The sequence below is a fragment of the Muntiacus reevesi genome, chromosome 5 (genome assembly GCF_963930625.1).
Source record: "Muntiacus reevesi chromosome 5, mMunRee1.1, whole genome shotgun sequence".
In the NCBI taxonomy this organism is placed as follows: Eukaryota; Metazoa; Chordata; class Mammalia; order Artiodactyla; family Cervidae; genus Muntiacus; species Muntiacus reevesi.
Window position 1 is genome coordinate 115676974 of NC_089253.1, and position 11736 is coordinate 115688709.

Below are 11736 nucleotides of genomic sequence, written 5' to 3' on the forward strand. Positions count from 1 at the left end.
AGACAATGCAGGTGGGGCAAGCAAGTGCCCAGGACAGATTTGCACATTAGCAAGACCACACTGGATGAATGTGGAGAATTAGAGGGAAGAAAGCAAGAGCTGCAGATAGGCAAATCAGTTATCAAAGCTCTAGGTGACAGCTGCAGGTGGCCAAGGCTAAGATGCGGCCGTAGAAATGGAGAGCAATGAGCTAGAAGACAAGGCAAATTTTGATTGGTGGGGTCATGTGGGAGAGTCAAGTGTTAATATCTGGCTGACCAGTATCTATATGAGTCTGAAGCTCATTAATTTATTGAATACATTCTTTGGGAGAAACTACAATGTGCCAGGCACTATAGTAAATGCTGTACATTCAGACTATGTGCCTACTTAATGAAATCGAGCATCTAATGGTGGGGATGGGAGATTAATAATTATTAACAATTACTATGGCACAGATGGTAAAGAATCTGCCTGCAATGTGGGAGATCTGGGTTTGATCCCTGGGTCAGGAAGATACCATGGAGAAGGAAATGGCAACTCACTTCAGTATTCTCGCCTGGAGAATTCCATGGACAGAGGAGCCTGGTGGGCTACAGTTCATGGGGTCACAAAGAGTCGGACATGACTTAGTGACTAACACTTTTATGAATATATCAGACAGTGATAAGCACTACACACAGGATTAAAGAACAATGGTGTAATAACAGATTGACTGGGCAACTTTAAATGGGATCCTCATGAAATGCCACTGAATGATATTTAAAATGAATTTAAACTGAGAGCGGAGTGATAATAAAGTTGTAACAATGTGATCCTATGGCGAAGAACCTTCCAGGCAGAAAGAATGTTTTTGCAAAGGCCCTTATGCAAAATGCAAGCTTAGTGTTGTTTAAGCAACCAAAAACATATTAGTAAAGTTTTGTCAGAGTAAAGAATTTAGATTTTATTTTAATTACTATGAAAAATCACTCGAGAGTTCAAAGCACAGTTATGACATGATCTGATCTATGTTTTACAAAGTCCCTGGTGGCCCAGTGGTTGATTCCAAGCTTCCAACACACAGGGTGCAGGTTCCATCCCTGGTCAGGGAACTAGATCCCACACGTCAGAGCTAAGACTAGCCAAATAAATAAATAAGGTTCTCTTGGGAATTCCCTGATGGTCCAGTGTTATGACTCCATGCTTTCACTGCTGGGGCAATCTCTGGTCGGCTAAAGATGCATAGCGGGGGGTCGTGAGCAACTCCACAGCTACTAGAGACAAGAAAGGATGAGAACGCTTAGGGAGAATGTAGGAGGAAGGACCAGAATGACGCTAAGTGTCAGAGGGAAATCAACCTATAATAGTAAATAGAAAACGTTTCTATTTACTATTCATGGAATAGATAATCCAGAGGCAAGGAGTTGATATTTCTATCATGCTCAATGAAGCATTAATCTTGAGTATAATTTTGTAAATGAGAAATATTTTAAAGAAACAGTTCCTATCCAAACATGCAGAAGCAACCAACTAAAATATGTCACAAGTTATTTTCAATATACAACTACATTTCAAACTATCCCTTCTTCTGTACTTTTAAAGGAAATAAACAAAAGCAGTAGGCCCACATGTGGAGGTTCCTCTTTACACGATTTTAAATAGATTTTACTGTGATCTTGAAACAAGTGTTAGACCAGAAGCAAGAGAGTAACATTCCTTTGTTACACAGCTGCTACTGCTACTGCTTAGTCACTTGAGTCATGTGGGACTCTGTGCAACCATTGGACTGTAGCCCACCAGGCTCCTCTGGAATGCTCCAGGCAAGAGTACTGGAGTGGGTTACATAGCTACATGTAGTGATATATGCATAGAGAGAGGTGGCGTTTTTGTTATAGCTTTTTAACTTGATTCTTCTCAAGCTGAATGAACACTCAATATAATTTACATAAACCATCATAGGACTCCATATGCAAAATTTAAGTTACATTAAAAGGACCATTTTGCAAATAACACACATGCGCGTGGGCACACAAACACACATACACATATTTTACCTAATAATGCTACTGAAATGCTAATGGAATTTGAACCTATGGTGTTGGTAAAGTCTACGAAATACCTTAATGGAGACTTGGCAAAATAAGCCACCTTTTTACAATGAATTCCATGATCTGTGATTTATCTTGCATTTTCTCACCATCAAAAGTTGGTAACTGGACACAGTAATGCTGTGAGGTCTTTATCATTAGAATATTTGGCAATCATTTATAAATGTCTGCTATGTACCAGGCGCTCCACCGACTGCTAATACATAAAATTAAACAGAAGTTGTTCACACTGACCACTCAAACTAAGAACAAAATTCTTACCTCCAACACCTTCCTTTTGCAAAGAACACACTGGTGACAAAAATAATACCTACCTTAGTCTCATTCACTGCTGCACTCATAAGTGTTACGCATTTATGGGCATATACCATTAATTACTTTATAGGTAATTCTCAGAGATAACAAGGTAGTCATTTTAAACTGGTTTTGAAAGCTCTGTTTCCACAAATAAACCAAACCCCCTCTTTCATCCAAGACTGCTTTCTATTTTATGACTACTTATCTCCTCTCCTTCCTTTATAGAATGCCTCCTAAAGGTTCATCCATATACCTAGACCCCGCGGCCTAAACTGTTTTATCTGGTCCTTAAGGATTCGATTTTCACCTATCACCCACCCAGTCCTTACCTGATTCCCTAGCACGGCGGTGGCGCAAGCTGTGGACACTTCCTTGGGCCCAAACCACACTGAAGCGATGTGGGAGGGCAAGCCGAGGATGAACACCTGGGCCACGGAGCACAGGCACTGGCCCAGCATGGAGACCCAGAAGAGATGCTGCTGCACGCTGCCGCACTTGATCCAGGCGCCCAGGCAGTTGAGGCCGGAGCCCAGCAGGGCGGTGAGCCGCAGGCCTCTGGTATCCAGCAGCCAGGTGGCCGGGAAGATGAGGGGCACGTAGGCCAGCATGTACACCATGGACAGCCAGTCGATGTGCAGCGAGGAGACGTTGTAGAAGCCCTCGAAGACGTTGCTGATGATGCTGTACTGGATCCACTGGAAGGCGTTCACCAGGGAGTAGGCGCTGAAAATCAGGAGCACCACAAAGCGCCTCGGGGAGAGCGCGATCCGGGGCACCAGGGTGCCCTCGCCCCCCGGGGTCTCCTCGCCCGGGTCCTTGGGCAGCAGCCGGGCCTGGGTCTCCTCCTCCGGGGCCAGCGGAGTCTTCGGCCCGTCCGGGGTTCCCGAGGCGGCGGTCTTGGGGCTGTCCCGAGAAACCCCGCTCAAGGCCAGGCAGCCGGCCGTGGGCCCGTTCTGCGTCTCCGCGCTCACCTTTCCGGCCGGCGTGTCCCCCGGGACCGGGAGGTATCCGTTCGCGGGCGGGTGTCCGTTCGCCACCGCGGTCCCCTCCTCATCGTCCGGCCGCGCCATGTCCCTGGGCTCCCCGGAGCCGCCGGGCGTCCCCGCTCTCCTCCCAGCCCTGCACCCCTCCCCCAGACGGCGCCCCGAGGCCCTCCTTGCACCCCACCCCCCAAAACTCCTACCCCTCGGCCCGGCGCTCCTGCGACGGTCTCCCCAGCCCGGGGAGCCTGGGTGTGAACCGAAAGCCGCGCCGCCTGAGTCCGCAGGTGAGGTCCCGGTCCCCACTCGCGGCCCGGGCGTGCGTCCCCCCGGGTGCCAGGCCGGGTAGGCGAACGTAGCGTCACCGCGAGGTGACGGCTCGCGGGCCAATCAGCGGGCGCCCTCGCCCGCGAGAGCCAATCGGGACGCGTCCGGAGGGGCAGGGCGGGGCAGATTTTGCCGGGTGGCGGAGGAGGAAGGCCACGCTGGAGGTCGCGCGGCTGGGTGATCGCTCCCGTGAAGGATGCCGTGGGCAGAAGTTCTCAGACTCGGGAATGGGCAGACGGACGGGCGAGAGGCGACCCTTGGATCGAGTAACTTGGGAGGGGAGCGAGGGGGTAGGAGACAGGGCAGAGACAAAGAGGCGGCCATCAGTCTCTCCGCTTAGAGGGACTCCCCTAGCGCCAAGTCTGATACTGGCAGAGGACGAACTTGGCCTCCTTAGCCCAGCGCAGCTGTCTGTCGATATCAGACCCTGCCTGGAGGGCAGACTGGGCCAGGCTTCACGAATTCGTAGTATCTCGGCATTGGAAAAACGCAAGAAAGCATTCTGTTCCGAGTAAAGAGATTTCTTCAGAAATCTGCCCTTGTGAAATTGGAATTTCCTGGGGATGTGTTGTGTCTGAGCAGGCCCAGTTGCTTAACGGTCTCCCTTGCACCAACACTTGGAGTTAGTAGTTAACTGAACTCATTCTTTGGCTTCCAGGCACCAAACTTGCTTTGAAAGGAATGTTCCCCACACCATCATGGGCTCTGGGGAATAAAAAAATAGAAAGACATATTCCCTGCTCTAAAGAGCGCACGTGTCCTTGTAAGTCTTTTTGGACAACAGAAAATCTCAGCCCTGCTACTTTTTGGGAAACTAAATTTGAAGAAAAAAAGAAAAGACTCCAAGTGGCTTCCCTGGTAAAGAATCTGCCTGGGATGAGGGAGAGCTGGAGTTGATCCTTGGGTCAGGAAGAGACCCTGAAAAAGGGAATGGCTATCAACTCCAGTATTCTTGCCTGGAGAATTCCATGGACAGAGGAGCTTAGCCCGCTACAGTCCATGGGATCAGAAAGAGTCGGAGTGGACTGAACGACTTTCACTTTCACATTGTTTATTTATTTGTTTTAATTGGAGTGTGATTGCTTTACAATGTTTTGTTTATTTATGCCATACAACAATGTGAATCACCTGTTTGTTGTTGTTCAGTCACTCAGTTGTGTCTGACCCTTTGGGACCCCATGGACTGCAGCAATATGTATGTATATATCCCCTCTGTTTTGAGCCTAAGGGCAGCTCCCCATCACAGGCCTCTAGGTCATCACAGAGCACCTAGCTGAGCTCCCTGTGGATACACCAGCTTCCCACTAGCTGTCTATGGACCATTTTTCTAGATATGTATTCATTATTAAAGTGAAATTGAAACTAGGGGTATTTCACAATGGATTTAATATTAAAAAGTGTTACTACCAAGAATGCTAAAACCTGACACACTTTCTTTTTATTGCTTCTTAACATCATTATTTTGGTAGCATATAAATCTATTCTCAGATACTTCTCAGTGAAGGTGAAAACTACATAATCCTAAACCTTAAGGAATTTTAATGTCTTCCTTAGTCATCCTACGTAAATTGCACACTCCACCCTAACTGCCTCCCCTGCTTTATTTTTCTCCTTAATGCTTAGCACACTCTAAAATGTCCTTTATTTTACATTTCTTTTCTTTTTTTGGTTATTTCCTCCTTCCCCACTAAAATGTAAGTTCCTTGAAGGCAGGGCTGAAAGTTTGTTACATTGATGCTGTTGCTGCTTACTGAGAACTTGGACCAGTACCTACCAGTAGGTTTTCAATAAATATGTACTGAACGACTGCAACTAACAAGCTTTGTATATTTTAAATAATTACTTACTTTGTAAGTGAATCTATTTCTTTTTTTTTTTTTGAATCTATTTCTTTTTTAAAAAAAACTTGCAAATTTCTTCTACAAATATGATTTTCTAAACTTTGATTTAGATACTATTTTAGTTAACTTAGTGATGTCCCTGAGTGAACAAAGGAATAACTAAATCCAAAGGACTTCATTCTGTTAAAAAGTCTATTTTATTGATTTTTGAGAAACGAACTAATTGCTTTGCATAATATTCAGCACAACTTACTATTCATTATTCTGAGGCTTTTTACATACCTTCATGTACTAGGAAACCTTCTACATAGTTCACCAAAAAAACAAAAAAACAATTGTTCAGAAAGTGAATCTGGTGTATAGAATTTAATTTTAGATCTTTTTTTTTGAAGTGTAATGACCTACAACATGTTAATTCCAGGTGCACAATATAGTGTTTTCCTTTTCCCATATTTCTATACATTTCAAAATGATCTCAACCAATGGGTAGAATTTTAAATGCACCTTTCTTTACTTGCCCCATTACTATCTCCAATCCACATGTTCACGGTAAACAGTCAGGTATCTACAAACTTCTCACCCCCTTCTTGAAATAAAAAAGTAGCAAAGTACATTAGGGCCCCATTTCTCCATTATCCAGTGAAGGCTCTATTTCCCCATTATCCAGTGAAGGTTGGAGATTGTCTTCTGCCAGATTGGAAAGATAACTCTCCTTTCAGCACAGAGGCAGCTTCCAGAATGCCCTGCAGGGAGGCGCTTCTCTCTGATTGTTGAGGCTCCATCTGTTTTAAAATAACTTGTATTTTCTATGGTCCTTAGCAAGAAGGAATGGGATTGGGAGTCCTCTGGGTGTCCTGGACACCAGTTAGCATGGTACCTATTTTCCCTCCATGGTGGAATTCCCTGGCAATCCAGTGGTTAAGACACCACGGTTCCACTGCAGGGAGAACAGGTTTGATCCCTGGCTGGGGAACTAAGATTCTCTGTGCCATGCAGCCTGGCCAGCAAAATAAAAAATTGCCTTCCACACTATCACCAGCTCGAGCCTGTCTTATTCTTGGCCACCTTATCTTTTGCCTTCCCTGCACTTAACGAAGTTCTGTATCTGACCCTGTCATCATCATGGAGCATAGCAGCAAGAGGATTTAGAATAGTAAAGAAGAGTATCAGACCTCAAGCCTGGCTACTTGGAGTTGAATTCCAACTTCAGTATTCACATCACTGTGTGAACTTGGGCAAGTTACTGAGCTGATCTATAATAGTACATGCCTTATAAGACTGTTAATATGAGCATTAAGTGAGGAAAGAACACCTGGCACATGATTTAGGTATTCTTAGTTACAGTTATTGAGATAGTCTACTATAGGTTTTCCAGGTGGTGCTAGGGGTAAAGAACCTGCCTGCCAATGCAGGAGATGTGAGAGACGTGGGTTTGATCCCTGGGTTAGGAGGATCCCCTGGAGGAGGGCATGGCAACCTACTCCAGTATTCTTGCCTGGAGAATCCCATGGACAGAGGAGCCTTGTGGGCTACAGCCCATAGAATCGCAAAGAATGGGACACGACTGAAGCGACTTAACACGGGCACACACTTGAGGGCCCAGGCTCCAGAGCCAAACGAACTGGACTCAAACCCTAGCTGTTTGACTTACTAGTTGCATGACTGGATTAGTTACTCTGTGCCTCAGTTTCCACAGGGAAAGGGGGGACAATATTCTTCATAAGATTGTTGTGAGAAATAAATGGCTAATAAATATAAAGAACTTAAATTTGTCTTGACCCCTGATATATAGTAATACTCAGTAAAATGTTGTCCAGAGCCATTATTATCAACTCATGTCTCCTCAAAGTCATAGCTCATTCTGATGTGTTCTTAGATTTGATCCCATCTTGTCTTTTTTTTTTTTTTTAACGTGGGCCATTTTTAAAGTCTTTATTGAATTAGTTACAATATTACATTTTGTTTTTTGGTGGTGAGGCATGTGGGATCTTAGCGCCCCAATCAGGGGTCAAACCCATACCCCTTGTATTAGAAGGTGAATTCTTTTTTTGAAATTATTATTGTTTTTATACTTGGAGGATAATTGCTTTACAATGTTGTATTGGTTTCTGCCACACAACAATTTTTGCCACAACTCACACTTATGGCTGTGAATCTGCCCTCCTTCTTGAACCTCCCACCTGCCCTCCCGCCCCATGCCATCTTACCCCTCTAGGTTGTTACAGAGCACTGTTTTGAGCTCCTTATGTTAGACAGCAACTTCCCACTGGCTAGCTATTTTACATATGGTAATACATATGTTTCAGCGCTATTCTTTCAATTAGTCCCACCCTCTCCTTCCCCTTCTGTGTCCACAAGTCCGTTCTCTATGTCTGCCTGCAAATATTCATCAGTTATCATTGGTACTGGTTCATCAGTACCATTTTTCTAGATTCCATATATATGTGTTAATATACAATATTTGTTTTCTCTTTCTGACCTACTTCACTCTGTATAACAGGATCTTTAGACCGAATTTATAGTGGTAGACCTCCTCCCTGGAAGATGATCTGAGGATGTCCCTAAAGGGTAGCACGCAGTGGCATATACTAATTACACTTACCTCATAGGAGGGAGTCAACAGTTGACATGCCTAGTCAAGAGTTGACATATCTAGACAACATGTGACATATCTAGACAAGAGTTAGGGGCAATCTGTGTTGGACTAGGTATGTCGTGGATAGAATTTCCAAACTCCAGGGAAAAGTGAGCTATGTGAGATTTAAGATTTCTTCTGACTTTAAATTTCTTTGATTTATGAAAAGTAAGATATTTCCTATGAAAGGATTTGACAAAATTCATATGTTCTTTCAACAAAGTTCCAGAAAGTAACAAACGAAGTACAAAAAGGAGAAAACTTAGTAGTGTATCTCTCTGTATTATCATTCTAATCTCTTAACCCTTGCCTCCTCTCTCTTGAGGCTTCAGTGGTAGGTACTTATTAACCAGTTTAGGTATGAATCATACTTTATACAGTATCACATGTTTGGATATATAACATGACATGAACCTTCATCTCTGCCAGAGAGGACAGTACTGAGACCATCACTCAGTTGGGAGTCAAGAGGAGATTAAGCCACTTTATGGATGTGGAATGCCAAGTCTGAGACAGATCTGAATACATAATAGTTCAGCGATGTGAGATCTGAATGATACCCAGGAGCCAAGGTCCAAGATACTATTAAGGGTGATGTGGCTGTTCCTGAGCAAAGGTTTCCTGAAGACTAAGAGGGTATGTTACAAACCAGAACAAAGTCACTAGATGTCAAATCCACGTGTCATGGAGTGGGGGTAGATATCAGCAGCATTGTTTTCGTTGGAACCACTGTTACCACGTGTTTCCCTGAGCAGCCAAGGCAACGCTGTTCTACTCTGTGGAAAGGTTAAGTTGGGAATAGAGAGGTGGAGAAAGCTGGAAGTTAGAATCCTCCCAGATGTACTTTCCAGCATTGAAATGTACCCCGCCCTGCCCCATTGAAGTGATTTATCTGTATGTATACGCTACCTTCCTAGAAAAAGAATCCTAGGGTTTTCCCTTCTGTGTGTTTTCATCTTTTTTCTTCATCCATGGTACCAGTTGAGTCCATCAGTACTGGAGGTCCCCTACATATGAAACATCAAGCTGTGAACTTTCAAAGAGGCATCAGCCATGAATGAAATTGCAGCTTGCCCTCCACCTCCTACTGCTGATAATCCTGCAATTTTACCATCTCCTATCTCCACTCCCTCCTCCAGTCAGAAACTCTTCTTGCTCAGTGCCAGCCCCTGAATGCTAACTGTACTACTGTGTTTTTCAAGTACTGTCCCATAAGATTAAAAATGTTTTCTTTATTTTTTGTGTTTGTTTTTATGCATTATTGGTATGAAAAGTATTATAAATCTGTTACAGTACAGTGCTATATAGCTGACTGTGTTAGCTGGGTACTTAGGCTAATTTGTTTGACTTATAAACCAATCAGACCTATGAACGTGCTCTAGAAATGGAACTTGTTTGTATGTAGGGGACTTAGTGTACAATGATACCAAACAGACAGGATAGAGCAGATTATTCTGCCATATTTCTAGATCTTCGAGTTGCACACCAAATCTAGGACTGATCATTCCACATTTGTTTAACCACCCATAAGGTTCACAATTTTCCCAGCTCTGTGATCATTAATGACTTAAAATTGATCAATGTAACCACACTTCAGCATCAGTTAAAAACCAGGCAATGACTTTGAAGCAGTGCCTGATAAGAATTTAGCATTTGGGTCTCCTTGACATTGCTGATGCTCTTGAGAGCATCAGCCAAGTAATTAATGCATACCATTGTAGTGGCATTGGAAGATGATGGAAACTACGTGTACCTTTTTGTGTAGGTGTGCTAGGAATTCAGTGCTGCAGTGGGAAGAACATCCTGCCCTAAAACCTCCCACAGATTTGCTAAATTTGGTCCTGCCTTTCCTATCTCGCTTAAAATTTGGCTATTGAGTGATTTAAGTATAACCAATGTCAAATCACAGTAAATTGTCCATGTTACACTCTTGTTCCTATTTCGTTTACCTAAATGAATTTATCAGATTTCTAGTTGGCATGTTGGTTTTAAAGATGGTGAGATTCAGAACAACAAATTTAAAGTTTTCCGTTCACACATTTATCTCTGACTGCTCCCCTACTCCAGCTGTATTCATTTGAATTTATTTTGTTTGTTTTTTTAATGGTGAGGGAGGATTTTGTGCTCAGAAAAACAAAAAGTGGTTGCTGCTGCTGCTAAGTCACTTCAGTCGTGTCTGACTCTGTGTGACCCCATAGACAGCTCCAGGCTCCCCCGTCCCTGGGATTCTCCAGGCAAGAACACTGGAGTGGGTTGCCATTTCCTTCTCCAATGCATGAAAGTGAAAAGTGAAAATGAAGTCACTCAGTCGTGTCCAACTCTTAGCGACCCCATGGACTGCAGCCTACTAGGCTCTTCCATCCATGGGATTTTCCAGGCAAGAGTACTGGAGTGGGATGCCATTGCCTTCTCCGGCTAATATCAGATTTCTACCTCAGCTTCAGTAACATCATGTAGGTAGCTTGAAATTGACCATAATGGGAGTACTCACACAATGAAAGTAGCAAATGCTACATCTACCCATGCACCAATGCTAAAAGTCTAACAAGACAGATCATTTAAGCATTTTAAACACGACTTACAAACTTAGTAAGTCCGAAACTTTTGGTTAAAACAAATTTCCTTAAACAGTAAAATACTGCTTGCAAAGAAACTGTTTTATAGCTGTGGGATCATAAAATACATATCAGTCTCTGTCACCACCCTGCTGCACACACTGTTCTTGAAACAGATCTCCTAAAATTCTTATAATTTCCTAAGTGGTAAGAGCACTAGGAGCATCTTTGTTTTAATATTTGGTCCTTGTCCCTGGTTCCTAACACAGAGTTGATAAATCCCTTGGAATTTCCTGGGTAACAGCAGTGTCACTAGTCGCTTCTAATGAGGCAACTCTTGGTGGGCCCCTCGCAGGACTGGTCACCAGAAAGACCAAGCCATGATAAGAAGCTTGGAATTTTCAGCCTCACCTCCTATTCTCCAGACAGGAGAGAGGGGATAGAAATGAAATGAATGATCAATCATGCCTATATGAGAAAGCCTCCATCAGTTCAGTTCAGTTCAGTCACTCAGTCGTGTCCGACTCTTTGCCACCCCATGAACCGCAGCATGCCAGGCCTCCCTGTCCATCACCAGCTCCCGGAATCCACCCAAACCCATGTCCATTGAGTCGGTGATGCCATTCAACCATGTTATCATCTGTCGTCCCCTTCTCCTGCCCTCAATCTTTCCCAGCATCAGGGTCTTTTCCAATGAGTTAGTTCTTCGCATCAGGTGGCCAAAGTATTGGAGTTTCAGTCCTTCCAATGAACACCCAGGACTTATCTCCTTTAGGATGGACTGGTTGGATCTCCTTGCAGTCCAAGGGACTCTCAAGAGTCTTCTCCAACACCACAGTTCAAAAGCATCCATTCTTCAATGCTCAGCCTTCTTTATAGTCCAACTCTCACATCCATACATGACCACTGGAAAACCTTAGCCTTTGCTGACAAAGTAATGTCTCTGCTTTTTAATATGCTATCTAGGTTGATCATAACTTTCCTTCCAAGGAGTAAGCATCTTTTAATTTCATGACTGCAATCACCATCTGC

The 11736-nt window shown here is 43.8% G+C and overlaps 1 protein-coding gene across 1 annotated transcript in view; it reads right to left on the bottom strand.

Annotated features, from left to right (window-relative positions):
• The window catches only part of FLVCR1 (FLVCR choline and heme transporter 1), a 30729-nt gene extending 27250 nt beyond the window's left edge, over nt 1–3479 (bottom strand). Inside the window, exon 1 of the mRNA XM_065936240.1 lies at nt 2696–3479. Coding sequence (XP_065792312.1) covers nt 2696–3436 — 741 coding nt within the window. The 5' untranslated portion in view covers nt 3437–3479. The remainder of the gene's footprint in view (nt 1–2695) is intronic.
• Between the last annotated feature and the right edge of the window lie 8257 nt (nt 3480–11736).